At 37.8% G+C, this 23,769-nt stretch overlaps 1 protein-coding gene across 7 annotated transcripts in view; it reads right to left on the bottom strand.

The window, feature by feature from the left end:
• ADGRG6 (adhesion G protein-coupled receptor G6) overlaps positions 1-23,769 on the bottom strand; it is a 140,111-nt gene that overhangs the window by 27,351 nt on the left and 88,991 nt on the right. For all 7 annotated transcript variants that reach the window (XM_066247785.1, XM_066247786.1, XM_066247788.1 and 4 more), the window contains 12 exons: positions 23,372-23,434; positions 20,074-20,216; positions 16,935-17,046; positions 15,804-15,868; positions 14,995-15,205; positions 13,838-14,009; positions 12,311-12,475; positions 10,051-10,170; positions 7,558-7,603; positions 6,123-6,229; positions 1,973-2,100; positions 597-865 (listed from right to left, as the gene is read on the bottom strand). In XM_066247785.1, the coding sequence (XP_066103882.1) occupies positions 597-865; positions 1,973-2,100; positions 6,123-6,229; positions 7,558-7,603; positions 10,051-10,170; positions 12,311-12,475; positions 13,838-14,009; positions 14,995-15,205; positions 15,804-15,868; positions 16,935-17,046; positions 20,074-20,216; positions 23,372-23,434 (1,601 nt within the window). The remainder of the gene's footprint in view (positions 1-596; positions 866-1,972; positions 2,101-6,122; positions 6,230-7,557; positions 7,604-10,050; positions 10,171-12,310; positions 12,476-13,837; positions 14,010-14,994; positions 15,206-15,803; positions 15,869-16,934; positions 17,047-20,073; positions 20,217-23,371; positions 23,435-23,769) is intronic.

The following is a 23,769-nucleotide window of genomic DNA, read 5'->3' as shown; positions in this document are numbered from 1 at the left end:
TCTGAAAAAGGGATTTGGGAGAAAGCTCCAAACTGCCTGGTTTGATATAAAACCCAGATAAAGAGAGGAGTCCATTTAGGAGATACCGAACTGGCTAATAGACCCATCCACATCTGGCTGAGGAATCACGTTAAGGAGTTCAAGGCAAGTGCTCTGTCAACATTCTGGCTGCACACGCAAAAATAAGCTTCTGAATCTGGTTTCTAGGACATGGGCATGTGTGTAAGGGGGAGTAAAGCTAGGAGTCTGAACCGGCCTTTATATTTTGAAACATCATGGAAATGCACCACACTGTCTGCCAGCTGCCTCTTCAGACCTGGATGGGCTGGCTCTGGGCACAGGAAATGAGTGAGTGGTGACTCAGGGGCGAGGGGTTTTTCCTTCACTCTTGCATTTAGAGAGGCCTGTTGTGAACAGCTTTAAAAAATACTGCTCTGAGGAAGCCCCTTCCTTAGGGTACGCATATCCAATCCACACCCTCGGTACAGCTGAAGTTTCTCTTAGCGATGCTACTCTTTCCAAACAGCCTTTTCCCAGGAGAACGTGGCAATTTCCCTGACCCTGAGAACCAAACCACAGATCTGGAGGAGGCTCACCCCAGCCAACGATGCAGAATTTCAGGATGTATCGGCGAATGTACGTGTTAAAGACTTTGACCAGCGCGATGTACATGTGAATGGCTTCCAGCCCCATCCAGGTAAAGGTGGCGAGCAGGAAGAAGTGCAGCAGGGCGGCCATGGCGGTGCAGAGGCCTTCCAGGTGAAACGATGTGACCCAGCTGTTCAGCAGGAAGCTGAGGTTCAGGAACAGCAGCGCTGTGCTCAGGTTCATCAAGATTTTGGAGGGATAATCCCTTCGTAATTTTCTAAAAAAAATAGATAAAAGACAGGTATAGGAGAACTAATCTTTAAGCACAGGCAGTAAACTGCGATGTGCCACAGCTCAGCAGCAGGTAACGCAGCACCACCTGTGTGACATGGTTCCGCTTGGCGGGTGGGTTATTGGTATCTGTGAGCATTCGGCATATGGGGAAGGTTTCTTTTCAATATTAATTTTATTTCCAAATGGTCTCCAATTGTTTACAAAATGGCCAGTTGGTTTCAACATCTTGATTTTTCTTTTAATCCAGGAAAAATGACATTTTTTTTTTGGTTAAAAAAATCCATTTCCTTAAAAATATTTCAACATTTCTTGATTTTTCATAAAGTAAAGATTATTATGAAAACAAAACTTCCTGTTTCAGGACTAATTTTTTTTTTTTTTGTATTTTTTGTATTTTTCTGAACAATGGAAGCTGGAAACGGGGAGGCAGTCAGACAGACTCTCGCATGTGCCCGACCGGGATCCACCCAGCATGCCCACCAGGGGGCGATGCTCTGCCCCTCTGGGGCGTCGCTCTGTCACGACCAGAGCCACTCTAGCGCCTGGGGCAGAGGCCAAGGAGCCATCCCTAGCGCCCGGGCCATCATTTGCTCCAATGGAGCCTCGGCTGCGGGAGGGGAAGAGAGAGACGGAGAAGAAGGAGAGGGGGAGGGGTGGAGAAGCAGATGGGCGCCTCTCCTGTGTGCCCTGGCCGAGAATCGAACCTGGGACTTCCACATGCCAGGCCGACGCTCTACCACTGAGCCAACCGGCCAGGGCCTCAGGACTAATTTTATAAGCTGCGTGAAGCAAATGTTTTCATCTTTTACCATGTAGAAAACACTAAATACAATTTTTATTTACTTACATTTTCATCATCTCTAAGACGTTTATATGCATTTCATCAATAAAAATACACTGGCTATAAAACAAGATTCTACAGCTGGAAAAGTCAGAGTGTCTGAGAGATCTTACAAGAATCCTGGACATTAAAACTGGACTGCCCTATATGATCCACAAAGTGCATAGAATTTTTTAAAAGTGAAGATAATTTTCTTATTTACATTTTAGAACACTCAGCACTAGGTTTAGCAGATACAAAATTACTTACTCAAAAGCAACGTATGTCAGGAGAGTTGCTGCTGAACATATAGCAGATATTCCACACCCAATATAGGTGATGATGGTGAGTAATTGAGCGTTTGTTGCATCTATCTGGGAGGCATTTATTTCAAGGTCCTATGCAAAACATGGGAAGCAGCTGTAAGATTCTCTTTCATACGAATCCCTTTGTTTTATTAGAAAGTCCATTGCTAGCACTTAGACTCTCAGCTCAACTGTAGGGGTTAAAAAACAACAGTGTAAATCAGAGTTGAAATTTCCATTTATTACACTCTCCTGGGCCACTCCATGGAACACAAATGTAGCATTATGGAGGGAGTTACATATTAAAATTTTATCGATTACCTTGTTACCCAAGTTCTTCGCACAGCAGTACATCTTGAAGAGCAAAACTGCTGGGTTCCCCAGGGGAAACTGGAGAAGAGGTCTTTGCCTTGCATAATAAATTATCAAGCCCATTCCTAACATTTTCAGGGTTGGGGGCACACGTTCAAGTGGAAGCCACAGTGGCCCTCATAGCCAAGCCCTTGGGTGGACCCTGAGTTCTCTGCCTGCTGGGTGGGGCTCAGCAGCGGCCAGCCAAGGCTGGTGTATGCACTGTGGTTGTTGAGCTGAGCGTGGTGCGGAGGCTCTGAACAGGTCATCCCACAGCCTGGTGTGTGTGGGCCAGGGTGGTCTTTTCCTTTCTTTAATAAATGAGAAGCTACTAAGAGTTTTGAGTCATAGTTGTTTTTGTTTGTTTAATCTCTGTGGACCTGAAAAGGCACCATTTAAAATGCTAGAGGTTTCTATGGAGTGGAAGAAGTACACAGTTTGTATAACACCAATAAGAAGTATTAAGTTCATTTTGTTGAGGCAGACTTTCAAAATGTGGGATGGGTGGAAGATTTTTCTTTTCTTCCTTCATTGGAGAATTGGGATAGGGATGCACCTTGAGTTAAGACCAACCACTCTTCCAGGTTGGACAAGGAAGGTGCCCCCATGTTGCAGATGTTTGAAAATGGAAACTTCTTGGAGAAGGGACATACTCCCAAAAAGAATAACTGGTTTAAACTTTTAGGTATTAAATTATGAAAAAAAATAGTGTTACAAGTTTTTAATTCTATTTTCTATTAATTTTCCTTATTGTTCACCAAAAGATCAATTAAACCTGCTACTCACACAAAGGCCTCCAGTGGGTGGTGTTTGCTGTATGTGTATATGTGTGAAATGAATTCATGGAGCTTAGTTCCAGGTTAGTCTGATGCAGTAAGGAGCGGGAACAGTATCTCTGTGACACCAAGAAAGGCACAAAGAGATAAAATTCAGCAGGTGTATGGACTCAGGATTGGAGGAGACTTTCTTTATCCTCTCTAGAGATTTCTCAAAACACTGGGTAGACATAGGAATGTGCATGGCACACAGAATGGTGTTTGAGTTAGTGCCACTTGCCTCATCAATAGGCAACCTCAACCGATTATTTTAGTTACTCCAAGACTTTATTAGGGCAGAGAGGTGGTCTTGTGGAATTTCCAAGTGACTGGTCATTACTGCTTGAAAAACCTATGGCTCCTTTCTAGGTCAGGCAATGGAGCTGCCAACCACAGAGCCACAATTTAAAATATGAATTAAATAAAATAATGGTGTTTACTGGTGATGCTCATTTATACACACAATTCCGATATTGTTTTATATTTTTAGAGAATGAGGAACATACATATATTTATTCCCCTGAACCAGCCAACATGAAAATGTACTGATGTTAAAAATATAAAAATCAGTTTAACTACAAAGAAATAGAGCAGAGACATTAAATTCTTCATATATTTGTATATTTGAAGGTATAATTTTGGATCTGAGGTACATCTTTAAAACTTTTCATATGGTAAATGTGTCACAGAGCAATGTAGATTCTGGGGAAATCTTGTATAAGAGAGTAAATAGTTTGTAAATCAAGAAAGTCTCTGAACAAAACCTTGGTGGTCTGGAAAGTGGGAAGGATATGGGCACATCGCCAGAAAGGATAAATTCTAAAAAATTTCCTTCCAGGAGTTTCAAAGCCCACTGTTAATAGCCACGGTAAAAAAAAAAGCACTAGAAAATAAATAAAATAAAATGTGTATAGCTATCAACATGTAAAGCTACTTATTTATCACATTAAAACAGAAAAAGTAATACATAATTACAAACTCATAATAAGATCTAAACAATTTTGAAGAAAATACTATTTAAAGTAATGAGAAGCCAAACTTTGTTACATATAAATGATCACTTTGAAGAGTGAATTGTGTTAGTTATCTATTTATCTAATATTAGAGACTTACAACACAATTACACTTAAACGCACACACACACATACACACAAAAACAGTTGGAACTTGTTAAATCAATTAAGCTAAAGCTAATAATACTTAAGTAACCATGTATTTTGTGTGTAATAAATAATAATGCATAAAGTGTTTTCTGAAAGTATGTCCGTTCTCATTTTGGGAGGAAAGAGAACATGGGAAAAAACAGCATTTCAAAAAAAAAACCACTTAGTGAAAACATGCTACAGTTTCATTGTTCATTTTCATGCACTGCCATAAAGAAAAAAATATTTATATTTTGAGAAAGTTTAAAAGTTATTTTCTATGATTTCCGCCCTTTTACATGACTTGTTCTTAACCTTCAGAGCATTTATGTACTGAGTTGTCAGGAAAATTACAACTTGCAGGATTGCCATAGGACAATGGCCATTTACATTGGCCAAGTGGATTCATGAGCCAAATGCTACATCACACGGTCCTCATTGCTTCCTCCCAGTCCCACAGGAAGTGGGTGTAAGATTTCAGGGAGGGGATAAACATAACCTGATGTCTGTGATTTGCATTCATAGAGTTTTATTGCCTCAGTACACATTACTCCCATCTGCAATTAAAAAACAAATGTCCTTTGATCCCTGAATGGAAACTGTACAGAAAGAATGGCTGTGCTAGGATCTGAAGGGTGCCCTGGGCACCAGAAAAGTATCTGCAAAAACATGAGTATATCAGACACACGGTGAAGGTCTGAGTTTGTGCATGAATTTAAACAAGTCACTGGATGTAGAGCAGCTCTTGAAAACGTGGTGGGATGAAGAAAAAACATAACGATGCAATCTAATTTTTGTTCAAAACCATTTGATAGGCTGGCTAATGAGACACAAACAGTGCCATGGAAAAGAAGAAAGATAAGAATGATAAGAGGGCCTAGAAGTGAGAAGAAGTCACACCCATCGTCTTTCTTGCAGATCTGCTCATGCTACGCTCTATCATTCACTCGAGGTCCTACCAGACATAACTCCGGCAGGCTCTCCCAGAACAGCGCCTGGTACAAAGTAACGCGCACACGGGCTGAGTATTAACAGAGTAAAAGAGAGAAAATTGTTGATCAAACTTCTCCCAGTTCCCTTCTATGTTAGTAAAACCCAACCTTTTCTTCCTTTTTACCTTCTCTCTCCCTCCCTTCCTTTCTCTCTGTCTCCTTCTGTTTCTCTTATAATTCAAAAGTCTCATGGTGATATTCTTGTTTCTAGGAAAACGTATCATCATTGTTAATGATATGGGAAAAAATAGGATCCTTTTCTGTAATTACTTCTGTGTGTGTGTGTATTTTTTTTTTTTTTTTTTTTACAGAGACAGAGAGAGTCAGAGAGAGGGATAAATAGGGAAAGACAGGAATGGAAAGAGATTAGAAGCATCAATCATTAGTTTCTTGTTGCGACACCTTAGTTGTTCATTGATTGCTTTCTCATATGTGCCTTGACCGTGGGCCTTCAGCAGACCGAGTAACCCCTTGCTCAAGCCAGTGACCTTGGGTCCAAGCTGGTGAGCTTTTTGCTCAAACCAAATGAGCCCATGAGCCCACACTCAAGCTGGCGACCTCGGGGTCTCGAACCTGGGTCCTCTGCATCCCAGTCCAACGCTCTATCCACAGCATCACGGCCTGGTCAGGCTGTATATTTTTAATATATGATCTCTGTTAATTAGATTTCTCATTAAGAATCAAGATTCAGGGTACAGATGAAATTGATCAGAAAATAATTCCCCATAAACATAAGCAATAGAAGCTGACACACACAAAAAAGGTATGTCTTCCAAAATTACATCATTTCAAAAAGTTTAAAAATCCTCCCCTACCATCAGAACTCCAAAGTGTGTGAGGTGGTTACACAGGCAGACTGTCTCGTCCGCGTCTGAGTCCCTGTGTGCAACGCATCCCGATGTGTTCCAAAATCCAGAACTTTCTGCAAGGAGAGGTCCAAAGAACAGTATGAAAACAACAGTAGGTCAGTTCCTTCTCTATAATGGATGATGCTTTCTTTAGAGAAATAAGCCTCAATATTTTCTACCTCAAGGTTTATCTAAAACAAATACTATTTTTAAAGCTGCCAACAGTCAGAATACTTCAGATTCCTGGAATCACAAAACATTCATTCGTGCTGGGTGGGCAACTAGAGATGATCTTGTCAGTGGTTTCCAACTGTGATCCACTGAAGTGCCTCTGCGGTTCTGCAAAAGTTTGATGCAAGTTTAACTTCTAATATATCGTAAGATAAACTTTCACAAAAAGAATGCCTTCTTTTAAATATGTTATATACTAATGAAGTCTCTGGAGATCAACACATTTTTTCCCCTTGGGTCAGTCTATGTTTCTGTGAAGATATGAGAACAAAGAAGGTCTTTCTTGGAACATGTTATTATGTACACAGCAGTCATGCATGGTGGCAATTTATGATAAATGCCTTTAATACATCTGTTCTGACTTTTATGGTGGTGTGGAATATGAAGAACTCATTTGTTTGAAGAATGTTTTAAGACTGGAAGTTAATACTTTAAACTATGTATCTAGTAAATCAGGATCTTCTCAAAACTGTGTAACTAAAAACCAAACAACAGTAACAAAAAAACTGTCCAGCTATGGAAAAGAGTATCAAGAAAGAGCATTGGACCTCTTCAGATTACAGTGTTACTTGAAATCAGGATAATCCTACCGGGGAACCCCAAAGTGGGAAGTCCATCCTTTGTACTTCCCGTAAAAGAGCTCTCCACACCTTACAGCTAGTGATCAGACCCTTATTTTTGCCTTTCTCTCCTAATTATCAAAGGTCATTTTGGAGGCAATCCATTTATTTAAAGTTTTATATAACCACGTAATAACCGTTCCTATATTTGCAGTCCTTGAGTGTGCTTTCTCCCATAATCTGAGGTCAGCAAGCTGGGTTTCTAATTTTATGCCTTATGCACATCAAAACACCTCCTCAGAAGTGTCCTAAAAATAAAGTGCACATCTATGTTCATCTAAAATGGCAATAAAAATGCATACTCTGTTTTATAAGTAACTGAAATCAGGTTGTCTGGTTTACAAAAAAACGCCAAACCTGCCTACTTCCTCTTGCAATGAATAAGGAGTTGCAGAAATTAGAATCTATTTCCCAGGCTACCCAGACTAAAATTTACAGTTCAGTTGCTGTCATACTTACATTGGGACTCACTCTGATCTGGGGTAAAACTTTTAAAACTGGAAGTGTCTAATGTTTAAAATACAGCTGTATTTTTATGGTTGAAAACTTACCATTTTTGTTCAGATCCCAGAAGGCACAGGTGACATTCGGCCTTGTCTATATGAACATAAGAATAAACACCCGAAGTCATATTTGAAATAAATGGAAAGATCATATGAATTGGATATGGGAACAGAGTAGAATGATAAGGATTTCACAAAGAAATGGATCTGTGTTAGTCATACCAATATGACTTAAGAATGGGAGACAGTCTAGGTAGGGGGAATCTCCTTGCACAAGGACTTCAAGTAGAAATTAACTAGAACTTCATGAGGAATTGTGTTCCTCATTTATCTGAAGGTTAGTATCCATGTCCCATCTTAAAATGCTGTTTAGACTTTAGCAAAGCTCTTTACACTGTAACTATGCCTCATCTTTAAAATCCTCCCTCATGTCTAGGACATATATATGCCCAAAGTACTTGAAAGTGAGGACTCAAGTATTTGCACACCCATGTTTACAGCAATATTATTCACAGTAGCCAAAAGGTGGCAGCAAAGTGTCCACTGATTGATGCATAAACAAAATGTGGGATATATATATTATGCAATGAAATATTATCCAGCCTTAAAAGGAAGGAAATCCTAATACATGCTATAATATTGATGAACCTTAACAATATTATTTTAAGTGAAATAAGCCAGTCCCCAAAGGATATATACTGAAAGATTCCACTTACACAAGGTACCTAAAGTAGTTAAATTCAAAGAGATGGGGGAGAATGGTGGTTGTCAGGGGCTGGAGGAGGAGATAATGAGGAGTTGTTTCAGGGGTACCCATAGTTTCAGTTGGGGAACAGGAAACAGTTCTGGAGATGGATGAGGTGATGGTTGCCAAACACTGTGAATGTACTCAACGTCACTGAACTGTGCCCATAAAAATAATAAATTCTGGTCCATCAGTAGATGAGTGGATAAAGAAGCTGTGGTTCATTTACACAATGGAGTACACGGCCATGTAAAAGAAGGAAACTTTACCCTTTGCAGCAGCATCGCCGGGCCTGGAGAGCATTATGCTCAGTGACATAATATAGTCAGAGATAGACAAGTGCCATATGATTTCACTCATCTGTGGAATCTAATGAACAAAATGAACTAACAAACAAAACAGAAACAGACTCAGAGATACAGAGAACAGAGTGACGGCTGTCAGAGGGGCTGTGCTGGGGGGCTGGGTGAAAAAGATAAAGGGATGAAACAAACAAACAAAAACCAAAACACACAGACACAGACAACAGCACGGTGACTACAGGAGAGGCTGGAGAGGAAGTAATGGTGACGCAGGAGACCTGACTTGGGGCGGTGAACACACAGTACAATACACGGATGGTGTGCACAGAACTGTACACCTGAAGCCTATGTCACTTTATTAACCCATGTCACTCCAATAAATTCCATAGAAAAGAAAAAATGGGAAATTTTCTTATGCATGTTTTATCACAATAAAAAAAATTCGTTCTGGATGAAGAAGCTGAGAGCTCAAACAAAGGAGGACGAAGGGTAAAAGAAGGAGGACTGAGGGTTCTGTGACAAAGCAGAGCTAGTTCTTAGATGACTTAACTTCCAAGCCTCGGTCCTTATCGCCAGCTCACTTCCCGCCCGCCTTCCTGCCCGCCTAATAAATGGTAGAATCGTGACTGGGACCCTCCATAAAAGGGGGAAAAAAAGCCTGTGCTGGGCCATCTGGGGCAATACGAGTCCCCTGGTAATTTTATCAGATAAGCAGATGATAGCCAGGGTAATGAAGCAATTAAAAGAGCATTTGCCAAGATTTCAGACAACCGTTAACCTCTCAAAAAATAAATCAACCCTGTTCCCCCCGTGCTTTTCCTGTAGCAGTGCTCTTGACGTTAAAAAGACCCCAAACAACCAACATGACAGGTGGGCTGGGAGGGGGAGCTGGGTGACAAAGGTGAAGGGACCCAGAAGTACAAACTGGCAGTGACAGAACAGTCACCGGGCTGTAACGTACAGTCTAGGGAAAACAGTCAATGATACTGCAAGAACTGTGTATGGGGTCAGATAGGTACTAGATTTATCAGGGCGATCACTTTCTGAGTTATATAAATGTTTAACCACTGGGTTGTATCTCTGAAACTAACATAATATTGTATGTAACTGTAATTGCAAAGTTAGAAATCATTAAAATTAAAAATATAAAACAACCAAAACCTTTAATGGCAGGATTGCTCATCTGCATCAGCGTCTAATTTTCTCAAGTAATAGATGTCAGTATTTAGAAATAACGACCTCTTTCTTTCTTCCCATTCTCCTTCCAATTACTGAATTCTAGGTAAGACTAATTTCCACCAGTAGCCATCATTTGCCACAGCATTAGGCCTTTCCCTGATGAGCTGTTCCCTGCCCCCCCCCCCCCCGCCCCCGGTAGGAAAAACGCTCTCCTCAAAAAATAATACTTCTTTCCATGGAGGAAAAAAAAAAAGACCCTATATTTCTCTAAAATATTCTGCTTCTATTCCATTGTCACTTGGAGGGTTTTCTTACCTGGTTTTTCGTATGTTTGATTTTAATTCGAACTGGATCCTTCAGATTCTGGATAGTGACGTTTCCAATGCTGCACGCCATCACATAACTCGCTAAGGTGCCTTTCTTGGTCTCCACATCCTTTAATAGAAAAAAAAAAACTTGTGTATTAGTCAGAAGTACACACTTTTACTTTATTTTGCTGCTCCAAAATAAGCAAACGGTCAGCAGGTTTTACACTTAAGATCTTGAAGTAGAGAACATCCTGTTTATAAGCTCAAATCTCTGGCTTTCCTGCCAGAGCCTGGCTATTTCTCTCACTGTACTGAATACACGGAGAGAACATATTAGCCAGTGTAGCAAGTTGATGTTCATAAAACTTCATCTTGATTGCTGTGGCTGATGCCAGCCAGTTAACATCTGAAACAATGCAAACTCATAAATAATATAAACTCATAGAAGGCTATGAAACAATTAGATCACTTCCCGGCCCTAGAAAATAGATGAAGTCGTTTTCCTTTGGAGAAGTATAAAGAAAATACGTTGTGAAAAAAATGAAAATTCATCTCTCACACCCACGCCAAAAGCCTGACACGTTTACTAGTTTACATGGGATGCAGTGGATTAAAGCCCCTTCCAGAACGTCTACCGGCCCTGGTTGTATGCAGACTTGCTGTAGCTTCCACTTCAGAGACCAGACTGTCAGAAAACCAAATTGGTGAACCTGTTTGCAAGGTGACTGGGACTCAGACTGTCTCTCTCCAGTGAGACATTTCTACATCCTTCCCTTTGTCAAACCTCCTGCATGTCTCTGTTACAGCTTATGAAGCTTATATTAATTGGAATGATAGCAGGATTTCCTCTAAACAAATACAGCTTTTTATAACTTTTTGTGTGGTCACTCTCAATAAAGTCGGCTATGGCTTGGGGATATTCAGCCTTTACTTAACAAAATACTAATTTGTTCACTATGTAAAGCGAGAACTATAGAACCCTTAAATTTGTGTTGCTTTGCTATGCATTTACTTTAAAAACTGAATATATGGTCCCTAATAACAACAGTGACTGGGAAGTATCAAAGGAGAAGAAAAAGATGGTGTGGAGAAGGTTAGACTCGAAATGAAATAAAGACAGCTTCTTACAACTCTTAGAGTTGTCCTCTACCCTTCCCGCTGGGCTCCACCTCTCCTCTAAATGGACACCCCCTGTCTGCACCATGATTCCTACTGAGTGACACCTACTGCCTCTCTCCGGGATTGTTTTTAAAGCGGACATTACTGTAAGCCTTAAATAATTTTCACAAAGGCAGTTTGATGTGTTCATAGCTATTAAGTCCTTTAGAATAATTACATGTAATTACATTCTTAATTTACTCAAACTTTTTATAGCGCTTCTTCTTAACACTTTTGCTGATAAAAATGGTAAAGTTTTGTAAATTAGTTACTGTAAATAATTCCATGGTATTCCTTTTTCTTACCTGTGGCCTACTTTGCCATTCCTCCACGTGTGACGCACAGGGCAGGTCTGTTAGGAACCACCCGACCTTCCCTGAGACTGGCCACTTTCTCTTATATAGGTCTCATTGTTTAATATATATACTGGTCTCTTCTATTTTATAGATAACACTTACTCTTTTTTAAGGGTTGAGTATAGCTGCTCTAGATGGGGTTGTACTTTCAAAGGCAACCGGAGGTCACCAGTGTTTGCTGGCAGTGGACTTCTAGTATCTAGAAATGATGCCAACAAAAATGATAATATGTGCTTAGCACAATGCCACCCCACTCTGGGAATGTGTGAAGGCCAAAGGGCACTTGAAATCCTAATGGGAAAACTGATTAAAGCCAAGAATGCTGCTCATTATGTAAACAGTGCTTCCCACTGAATTAAAACAAGACAAGACAAAACCAAACCTTTCCTTTGACGCACAATTTCTGTAACTCTGAAGATCTAAACTGCTGGGGAGCAGAAAGTATTTAACAAAGGGAATAAGAAGTCGTAGCTTCTCCACAAATTCCATTTACAATTGTATCATGCAAGTCTTAATTTAATATCTGATTCATTAAAAAATATTTAAATAAACACATCTGTTCATTAGTACATAATTATCTATAATAAGATATTGAAACAATGATGTTAAAATTTTTCACTTTTCACAAAATACAGTAGGCTATTTTTTCTACCTCTTGATATAGAAATATTTCCAAGAGTTGAGCTCTTATTTTTGTTTTGAGCCAAAAAACCCCTCAATTTGCCATTGAAAAATAATGTAATGAACACTTACATGGAAAAGTCCGGTTTTATAGAAGAAAGTAAACTGTGCTCTTCTTTTCACCATTACAGGATATTCTTGACTTAAGTTCTCAGGTTCCTGACTTAAGTTCTCAAGTAAGCTGGGGGGCAAAATTACAGAAGCCAACGGGTCCACTTGTCCACTCTCAAAATCCATCTGTCGCACACAGAGACACATCGGCCGAGTAATCACAATGAAATTGCAATGGCAACTTGACTCCGCACAGTGAGTAAGGCAAACAGCTGCAAGCATCCCCTTGGCTGGGACCAGCGCTATCTTTCCCCTCTATCAGTCACTGCCCTACTGGTGAATCCCCTCCAGACAAAGGTGTGGATCTCAACCAGCTTTGTAAATACGGCCAAACAGGAAATGCACTGATTTTAACTAAGGCAATTGACAAATCTACAAATCAGTTAACGTTTTCAAACATTAAGAATTAGATTTACAATTAATAAATTTTGAGCTTTTCTCAAAACATGCAATGAAAAATAACTAACAAAGAAAATGACAAGTTAATTTGTTTCATTGCTAAGATACATTATCTCTGCATAGAGGATGCAGCTGAAATGATATGAACACACAAGGATGCCATTTTTCCTGAACCCACAGATCAGGCCAAAGAGCCTCTTCCTACAAATGCACTTGAAATGAGACTGAGGCTGACTAACTTTTCACTCTCAAAGGGGCACAAAGAATTACCCCAAAGAGCCCAGAGTCTAACACTGAATAAAGTGCTTCCATATATTCCAATCTTTAAATATTTCATCTTGGCTTCTCTCCACAGTTAAGAAGTGTTACATGACCCTTGTGTGTTCTCCCATGTGAAGGACAATGTTTCTATCATTTGCCCATGTGGCTAACACTATCTACCACATAGCGGAAATCTAAAAATTATTTTCTGAAGTGTCACCTGAACAGGTCAGAGAGGTTCTCCATTATCCTGGCCCCAGTTTTCCTGCCCAGCCTCACCGTCACCTGCCATTCCCAGCCTTCTACATCACTGGTTCTCCCAGTCTGAGCCTCTGGCCAGCAATATCAGCCACACCTGGGAATTCATTGAAACGGCAAATTTTGGAGATCCACCATGGCCTGATTCAATTAGAAACCTTGGGAATGGGATCCTTCAAGCTGTTCAATTCTCCAGATGTGTGATTGTCACCCTCACCTAGGAAAGCCCTGGCAGAGAGGACACACCATGCTGCTTCCTACCTCGGGGCCCTTAATAAAATTCATTCTTCTAAACGAATTTATCCCAACTCCCACTCCCAACAGGGTAGACTCACACTTTCACACACAGTCACCTTGTAGAAAGTAAGCTGCCCACCCCTATCACCTAGGTTCTGAAAGTATATATATATATATATCTCCTCTATGTGTCCCCATACCTACTACTAACCTTACTTGGCATTCTGACCTGCCTGCCATCCCTCAGACCAATATCTTCTTGAAGAGCAACTGGTAGGTGGGCAGAAAGTTTTTATCTGTCTAGTTAAAGTTAAAGAAACTACTAGCTCATACCTGGAAACGGGATTCGTTATTTCTTGGAAGACTGATGCTAAAATTTAAAATTTCACTAGTCTCCGGAGATAGAGATGATACTCCAAGAGCCAAATTCCGAGTTGAAATATTCACACGTGAGATGCTGTTTAAGTTTATCTTGAAGGCCAATTCATCAATTGTTTTCAAAGCTCTAAAGAAATGACAAATATCATCATTAAGTAACATGTTTTAGGTACTTGTACACACAGGATTTGGTACAAGACAGTATACGAACCAAATAAAATTGTGTATAAATTGTCTGATTTCAGAAAATTAGCCAAACTACAATAGCAGTTAATATATAAAATCATAGTGGTAAATACATTCTCAAGAGATAAAAATGTTTTAAGAAAGATCGACAATTAAATCATCTTAAACAAATACTATTTTTAACCTATCTTAGTCTTTCTTTCTTCATATGAAAAATATGCTTATGTACTCATAACTGAGAAAAAATCAAAGTAAATAATGTGTAAAAGTATTTTTTGAACTACAAGACACTGTAAAATATAGTTTATAGATTACCTTATCCAAAAATATAAAATTTTCATCAAAGAAATTTTGTTGAAAGGAAATAGAAAAAAACACCTTAATAGTAACATATTAAAAATAATTAAAAACAAACTGAATTGAATAAAAAAGGTACATTTTCTTCCTGTTTTAGATCTTTCCATTTCAGAAGCACAATAACATAGCTGTGGCAATTGCATACCACAGTTCATAGGACAATGACTTACATGCAGTAACCAAGTTATGCCTATAAGCTGTGAGTTTGCTAAGTATCTCCATTGCAAGGGAAAAAAAAAGATCATAAGTAAATATTGTGATAATCTGTTCATCTTCTAAATTAACCCCAGTTACCATTTTTCAGATGCAAATAAAATACTGATGATGCTTTTCTGGGACTATATAATATCTTGCCAGATGACATGTCTCATTATTTTGTATATAATATATCTCAAAAAAAATAGTGAACTTAAAAGTTCACTTTATGAATGATCTTGAGAAATAACAATTGATATTTTAGAAATTTAAATTATGAAATTTTGGTAAAAGGCATTCAAATCTGTAAGAAATTATATAACAACACCTATATCCAATAAATTTTACTCACCAAAAGAAAAAAAAATACTTACTCAGAAGAAGACTCAAGCAAGTCTTCATCTGGACTGGTTAAGATATTAGAAAATATATTCATTAAAGTTGAGCCAAGAGTTTCATCAATGTTTGCTTCATTATTCACAATCTTTTTGACCTCTTTAACAATGCTGGTAATGTTGTCTGAGTTTAAGGAATGCCCGTCACTAGTTAAATTTAAAATTTGATTGGCAACTTCATTTGCTTCCTCTAAAAAAAAAAAAGGCAGAAGAAACAACATACAAAGTATTACTTGTTTTTTTTTTTATCATTTCCAGGATTGACAAAGTATGAAATTTAACTTCATAGTTTAAGCAGCAAATCAAGTTTTTCTGTGTATAACCCCTTATCACAATCTTCACAAGGCAATAATACTTCTTCACAAATAGAGACTAACTGCTCTCTTTAGTAATATGTGAATTGTACCCTTATGCGACTTAGTTAAATAACTTGGAGAGACAGATATTCATTTCTAGATCTATTAGAAGTGCACCCAGAATAACTGTGTATTTGTTACTTAAAATAATAAAAAAAAACTATAAAACTGATAAAAATGTCAATTTGTACATTATTTTTAAGTGTTCTTTAAAAATTTTAAACTATTTTTAATCTCCTTCAGAATGAATACAACAGAACATCAGAATAAGGGAAAATGGTATTTTCTACCTTAAGTAAAAAGATCATTTGCCAGATTTTCATATTACAATGGTATCACACAGCAGAAGAACATGTCTGAAGAGGTTGAAAACGATGAAGTATGCAGTCATTTCAATTTGTCTTTGAGAACTAAAGAAAATTATTCACTTACTTGAACAATTGGAGAGATCAGGCTCCTTCCAGAAGATTGACAATGGGTTGGAAGGGTCACGATAACTATGAAACAAACAAAAGCACTGTTATAAATATTTGGCATACATGTCATTATAACAGACAAAATTAGTTAATAAAAGGTTTTAGTATTTGTCTTGAATTCTATGTAAGTTTCATTTGCAAATAAAATCTGTAACACATTGAAATTAAACTCATATTAAAAATTTTTATTGGAAAAAAAAGTCAAGAATATGAATTGTGGAAACAAAATACTAGCAAGAGCCTGGAGCCTACCTAACAAAGGAGGCATCAGGTTATTAAGGGTAAAGTCACATCCGGTAACATGGGTCAAGAATTGCTTTAAGAACCTTCTAGGGAAAATCTGACATTGATTTTACATGCTTCTGTAAAACAGATTATAGTCCACATTTTACAGATGAAGACACAGACTAAAATAAGTCAAGGAACTTTCCAAGATCTCTAGCCGGGCACAGGTAGAGCCATGCTTCACTCTCAGGCCTGCCCGTCTCTACAGCCCGCTTCTGTCCTCCCTCCCCCATGTCAAACTCGGTAGTAGGAGCCAAGTTTTTGTTTCTGAATTCCTCCACCAAGAACACCCTCACTGGAGGTGGGGTGGAGGGTGAAGGACTGGATTTGACTTACCGTGGGCGCGTCCATGGCTTCTGTTAAACATCTTAAGAAACTCTCTACCCCGACCGCTTCTGGTAGCAGACCGCCCTAACTGGGACCCTGTCTCCCCCCCCTCCAACAATAGCCACTCCAAGAGTTTAACATTCTTGGAACTTCAGGTGCGTGTTCAAAAACTGTGAGTTGGCTTGGGCTCATCCATATAAGAAGTATTTTTCTTGACCATCACCCTCCGGTTTCAAATTTTCTCCATCGTTATTTGGAGAGGGCTAACATAACACATTGCCTGGAGTAAAAATGGTTTCATTGATAACCTACCAGTTTCATTTTACCCCTCATGGAGATTATGATTTAGACACACACAGAAACTCCTGCCCTCCTTTCTAAACAATCTGCAATGCCAGGGAACCATGGTGCAGATTGGCATCCTGGGAAGGTAGAGGATGTGGACACTGCTGGCAAGAGTCAGTGAAAGTATTACCATGTCCGTGAAGCAATCAAGTGCGGCTTCCCTAGACAGGGCAGTATGGCGTTATTAGGTTGAACAGTTGGCCATCTATAGCCTTCAGGTTTCTCCTCCTCGAAACAGTAACCTGTATGAACACAAGGACCAACACGAGAAATGTTCGTCTATTCTTTGAAGTTAGAGGCGTAAGAGGACACCGAAACAACAGTGCTTCTCATTAGCTATTTATTTCATGCACTACTAAAATACTAGTTATTTTATGGTCAGCATTTTTAAAAACCTGAAATTAGAAATTAGAAAAAATAGCCATTTACTACATTCCAGGTACATTTTTACAGCTTACAGATAAATTATTACAGCTTACAAAACAATCAAATAAAAACACACACTTAGGCGAAAATATCATTCTAAAGCAAATCATTAGCAAGTACAGTGAGTACAATAAAGGTCTATTCAAAAAATAAACAGTACAGCCTGGCTAGGCGGTGGCGCAGTGGATAGAGCGTCAGACTGTAATGCGAAGGACCCAGGTTCGAGATCCCGGGGTCACCAGCTTGAGTGAGGGCTCATCTGGTTTAAGCAAAGCTCACCAGCTTGGACCCAAGGTCACTGGCTTGAGCAAGGGGTTACTCGGTCTGCTGAAAGCCCGCGGTCAAGGCACATATGAGAAAGCAATCAATGGACAACTAAGGTGTCGCTACGAAAAGCTGATGATTGATGCTTCTCATCTCTCTCCATTCCTGTCTGTCTGTCCCTATCTATCCCTGTCTCTGACTCTCTCTCTGTCTCTGTAAAAATAAATAAATAAATAAATAAACAGTACATAAAATGAAAACAGTCCTGAAAACTTCAAAATGTAAATTCCCCTCTGATCTTTTTTCAAAGAAGATAACCTATACAATAGTGTTGTCACTGAGTTGCTAGGATATTTTTTGGAAAAAGCTCCAGTTGCTCTGAAAGCATCTTCTGCCCGGAAGCTTGGTTAGGGAATACTAAGAGGAGACCTGTGACCAGGGCCATGCATCTCACACACACACCTTCATCCTCAACTCATCCCACCCACTGTTTGAAAATGCTCTCAGTAAGCGTCACACCACAAAGAATTCACATTTTACAAGAAAGGTCAAAATAAAATCAATATATAAACCACAATGACAAAAACAAAATCTTGTATGTCAGCACTAAAAATTAATTGCAAGTTATACCAGACTACTGCAGTCACCAATTGAACATTTCAATGACTTATCTACATTCTGAGCCTTAAAATTGTCAAGATTTAGACCCACTATTTTTTTTTTTCAATTAGTAGAAACTTCTATTCACAGACTCACTTACAGAAAAACAGTCAACTGCAGGATTTAAATTAAGTGGTATAAATTACATGTCTAGATTTCCCAAGAGAGTTGGTTCTGGGATTCTCCAGCCTTTGAGGACAGAGAAAGGTCTGTCCTCACAGCGTTCCTTTATCATAAACACTGCCCAGAAAAATTAGGGGATCGGGGAACATGCAGATACTCCAGTACTTTAAGCCTTTTGTACAGTGCATTTTCACCAATAAAATAAACACTAGTTTTGCATCTCATTTGCATAATCAAACAACTTTCTTTGACTTGTCACTTGTTTTTCTAATGTTCTTGTTTAATAAAAAAATCAAATGCTTCTTTCTTTTTATCGCTTCATATTCATTTTGAAATATTCCCTAATTTTTGTGAGTAGTATCAATATATAAACCACCAGTAGTATCAATATATAAACCACCATTTGTCAAACTACTTCTTTGTGGAGACTCCTATGTGTGAAAAGGCAGTATCTACACACACCCCACCTGCAAGCAGGCTTGTTTGTAAATTAGCAAGCATTTTCCCATAGAGGCTCAGAAACTGTGGATGATGACAATTTGAATTCTTCCAACTCTAGAAGTTCTCTGTAATTTGTGTAAGTTGACACATTAGAGATGGGTGGTTCCTCTTAGAAGGGAAGATGCTTGCTTCTTCATTACGCTGTGATTCTGGCCTCAGTCATAACCACAGCCTTAAGGACAAAGTCCCTCACTTCAGTCTCCTGTGTGTGTGTATAAGGCCAAGTGTCCAAGATTTCTTTTGATCTTCACTAATGTACCTAATCAAAATATAGTTGCAATCATAGAAAACACTAGAACAATAACTTTACTTTCTGTTGTCCATAGTTTTGATCACTTGCTTTTCTAAAATATTCCCACCCAACCTCGCTCACTTATGTATTTGAGTATTTAGGTGCTGGGCAATGTGCTGGGTGCTGGAGCGAGGTGGGACGTCAAAGGAAAATAAGATGTGTTCTCAAGCCAGAGGAAATTCCTCTTTAAAGGAAATATGTGTGAGAACACATAACTCCAGCTAAATACTATGGTCTTCTAATGTCTTCCGTGCTGTGGGTATCTGGACAGCATGGAGTGCTGGCTCAGAGGCAGTGGCATCTAGTTAAAGATGGATGGCAGCAGAACAGGCTTTACCGAAGAGAGGATTCCAGGCTGGCGTTAAAACTATGCCGGCCATGAGCAGGTGGATGGTGAGAGCAGAGAAGAGCAGCGTGAACAAAGACAAAGAAAGGAGGCGTAAGAGAACGCAGCATGTGGGGGAAGAGCAAGCAGTGCCATGAGTGTGGCTGGAGCTTAGGGCGTGAGTGGCGTCGAGGAGAGAACTGAGTCTAGGTCCTGGATCACCCCCTGAATTCTGGCCTGTTCCTGTGAAGGCAGTGGCATCACCAATGGAGACAGAAGGCAAAAGAAAAGGGAAAGCTTTATAATAAGAAATTGCCTTTTATTTGATTTACCTCATTCATGATCTCATATGAACATATACACACTCTCTTTATTCCTACAGTTGGAGCCAATTCTGGTCAATCCTTCTTATACTCTTAGTAGTTTCATAATATATCCTTAAAAGAGAGTATAAATTCTCCTCTGCCCTAAGATTCATAAGCATTGAGTGGACAGCTTTTATGTTAACCATGTCATCCATTTGTTACAATGTCACCACCATGATGAACTTCATTACAAGAAAAAAATGGCTTTAAATAAACAAACACCACGCATAGGAAGACTATTTTTGTTGTTTTAATTAAATTGGAATATATAGTCATATAAAATGCATACTATAAAAATATTAAAGGCACTTACCCACATTATTCACATTCACTGTGAACAGCCTCAGACCCTCATCTAGGGATTCATTATTTTTTAAGATCTTCTGTTGAATGACTTTTTCTTCTAAACTGAGATTGTTGGTAGCATTATAAACTAGAAGAGCCCAAATTGCCAACCTAGGGAAACATTGTAGACAGAACTGTTGTTAGTTGTTATTATTATTATTATTATTATTGGCAAGATAAATAAAACATTTGAATATGGTAGTAAGAGGGATGACTTTGAAGAATTGACCCTAAAATACTATACCAAGGCACACATAAATTTCTGTTGTTTCATAAATAATAATGTCAAAAATATCTCAGTGTGAATAGATTTTATAGGATATTGCATGCATAATTCTATCATATATCACATTGTCCTATATTTTATCATTTAAGATCATTGAAATTTTATTTTTCAACACCCCACTTCTTTTTAAAACATTTTAAGAAATATTTTACTGCATACATGCAAGAAAGGGACATATTTACGGTCAATTCTACTGTTTCTTTATAGCTAAGAATAAAGTTTATTCTAAAAATTAAATTATAACTATCTGACTAAACTGATCATTTGACTTTTGAAATTCTTTAGTGTTGTTTACAAATGTGTTAAAATTTCTCCAAAATTGTGATAAATGATTTTCCATCTCCACGAAACATCTGCAAATATTTTGCATGGTGAAAATTTACACAGTAATTACTCAAAATATACTTAGTCATTGACCAGCGTATTACCAAAGAAATATAGATTTTTTAAAACGTATATATGTCTACGAGAAGCAGAGATGTATCCTAAAAGCTATACGCAAACTTTTAGCTCTAAAATTTAAAATAATATAATTTTTGGCTGACCATAATCACAGCTATAGTCAATAGCAGAAATCACAATGATTAACTCAATATTGAGGTAAAATTAAATGACATTATTTTGCCAAGTAGAGGTGAAATATTTCCTTTCTATGTAAAAGCTCTAGGTTACAACAGAACTTTTAGCTTCATATTCTGAGGAGAAATGGATAATATAACGTCATTATATTATCAATATCAGTTACTGTCCACATGCTAAGGAAATAACAATACAGCACTCAGTGGGGCAGCATTGCATATTTTATTTATAACACTGCTGGGTATCAATAAAAATGCTAAAAAGAAGAGAAAGAATAAATAAAATATTTGCTATTGAAGGTTAGATAAAATTAAAAAATTGTTCTGTTTTTCACCTAAACGTTTATACTAATCTCAAGGACAAAATGCTCTACTGATTTTATAATTCACTGTGCAAAGCTATTTAGCTCTAAAATGATCTACTTCATAATGTTCACATATAAGCCATATTTCAAGATAAGACAAACATCGATATGAATATAATGGTCAACTGTGATAACAATTTTTAACGTGGCCTATGAAAAGGCAACAATAAATTAAATTATCACTGAAAGCTTTGACACTCCAATTACTTAAGACTTAGAGTTGGGATTGTGACCTTTTACTTCTCTTGAATATTGAGAACATCATTAGCACAACGTTTTGTGGGTGATACTGAATACCCAATTCAGCAATTCAAGAACAACCATGCATTGTCACAGGTCTTATCTGGATTGTTTTCTCCTCTCATCCTGAAAACTAAAACTATTTTATAGTTCTACCAAGTAAAGTTCTATCTGTTGTTACCATCAATCATTCTTTATTTGAATAAACCAGTTTCTGTGGCTTTGGTTTCTTGTCTGTCTAGGTGATAGAGTGTGATTGCATTATCCGAAGCTATGGTCTGTGTTAAGTGTTACAATCAAATTGAAAGAAAAGTTTGGAAACAAGAATGTGTGTAAAACTAGTAGCCTATGGTGTTAAGAAAAACGATGAGAGATGATAAAGGTTTATCAAGAGCATTAGAAAATAAGAAAAAAGAGAAGGCAGAAAATACTATATAAATAAATTTTCAAACAACGTTAAGAGTTCATATGAAAGAAAAGCTAAATGTGGGGGTTTTCCGATATAGATTGTCTTAGTTCACTCTCCTTATAATTTTCTGTGAAGTTACCCAGTGGTTTGACAGACAGGAAACCAAGATTCCATGATTTTAAATGTCTTTCAGGCAAGACTTCCTGAGGTACTGACATGCACCATGTTGGCCTGTAGTCCTGTCAGGTCATAGAAGAATCACAGTAAGTAAACGAAAATGGTGATACCCCAAACTAGGGCTGCCCCAGGTGCTAGACTGTGTCCAGCATAGGGATCCTGGTCACTGCTGATTTGTTACTCAAGGCTCAATATGATCTAGCAGTAAAGGTTGGAGAAGAAATTATTTGGCTAAATAAAGAAGAAATGTCCATCCAGAATATAGTATTGAAATATATTACTCTATTCTTCAGCTCATAAATGACAAGAAGTAATGACAAAATGAAAACTCCCTAAACAGATGGCTTGATCCAGTCTGTTGAATATATATGGAAATGATAAGCTTCAAATATAACTTTAAAGATATATTTTTCTAATGTTGAATATATTAAAAAGTAAGGAAAACATTCTCTGGTTAATTGTCACATAAAACTTTATTTTTATTTTATCAAAATAAGAGTATCTCACTCCAAAAGAAGTGTATCCCATCACTATGGTTGTAAATCCATAATTTCAATCCAGTCAATTGAAACTGTGCAAGACTTATGTCAACTTTTGCTCTTCCGGTAATTCTTTTTATTCTATGGAGAGGCAATATAGTACATAAAAAGACTAAATTTAGTGCATTTAGAATTTTAGATTGTTTTTCAGTATATGTCACTCTAAAGCTGTCTTCTATATGCCAACTGATTATATATAGTGGACATGTCCATTATATTATCTGCCTACTTAACTCAGGATCTTGATATGTTTAAAATAAATACTTCAGAAAATTAACTGGTGGCTTTAAATGCAGAAAATATGACACCTATTATCCATATTATTATATGCTATCATACATAAATACCTTACTTTACAAAAGCTAGAACAATTTATTTTTCTTTGAAGTTCTCTTTGAAATGAGAGATAACACATTATCAAAAATAAACTGGAAATACTAACACTAATAATTCATCTATTTCAAATGTCCTACTTCTGAATTATTTTTCATCATATGTACATTTGTATCCAGTCTGCTATAGGGTGAATCAGTATTAAAGAAATGTGAATGTGTTTTGTGATTAAAATGTTTCTCTCCTACCTCATTATTTTAATTTCTCTACCAGAGAGTCAAAACAGAGCAAGAGAAAGGGTATAAGACTATATTTTCTGTAAGACTTTCTCAGTGTTACCTTTGCTCATTCCCAATGCTTCTCTTGACTTTAATCTTGTCCTCTCCAGTGTTCAGGTGAAAACTATAAATAAAAATATGTAGATTCGTTATCAACCTATCTGCCATTCCAACTACAACAAAAATTGAGGAGGTGAAAGAAAGAGGCAGAATGTACATTCTAAACTAGTATTTTCCAAACATGTTCTCAGGTTCTAGTTTTCTCATATGCGGGAGACAAACTAACAGCACAATCAACAAAGCTCCACAACCATGTGCCCTTGCTCTCTTTTCAAGATTCACAACACATTTTAGCATACTAAAGTATTTAAGATGTTCTGATTTATAGAAAGCTGCTTCAGTTTGTTTGACAATGTACTTACTGAACTCATTTGATCACTTGATCCCTTTATGTTATTA

Source organism: Saccopteryx bilineata, chromosome 12 (genome assembly GCF_036850765.1).
Source record: "Saccopteryx bilineata isolate mSacBil1 chromosome 12, mSacBil1_pri_phased_curated, whole genome shotgun sequence".
Classification (NCBI taxonomy): Eukaryota; Metazoa; Chordata; class Mammalia; order Chiroptera; family Emballonuridae; genus Saccopteryx; species Saccopteryx bilineata.
The sequence above is the reverse complement of the archived record's forward strand: the minus strand, read 5'-3'. Positions and strand labels throughout refer to the sequence as shown.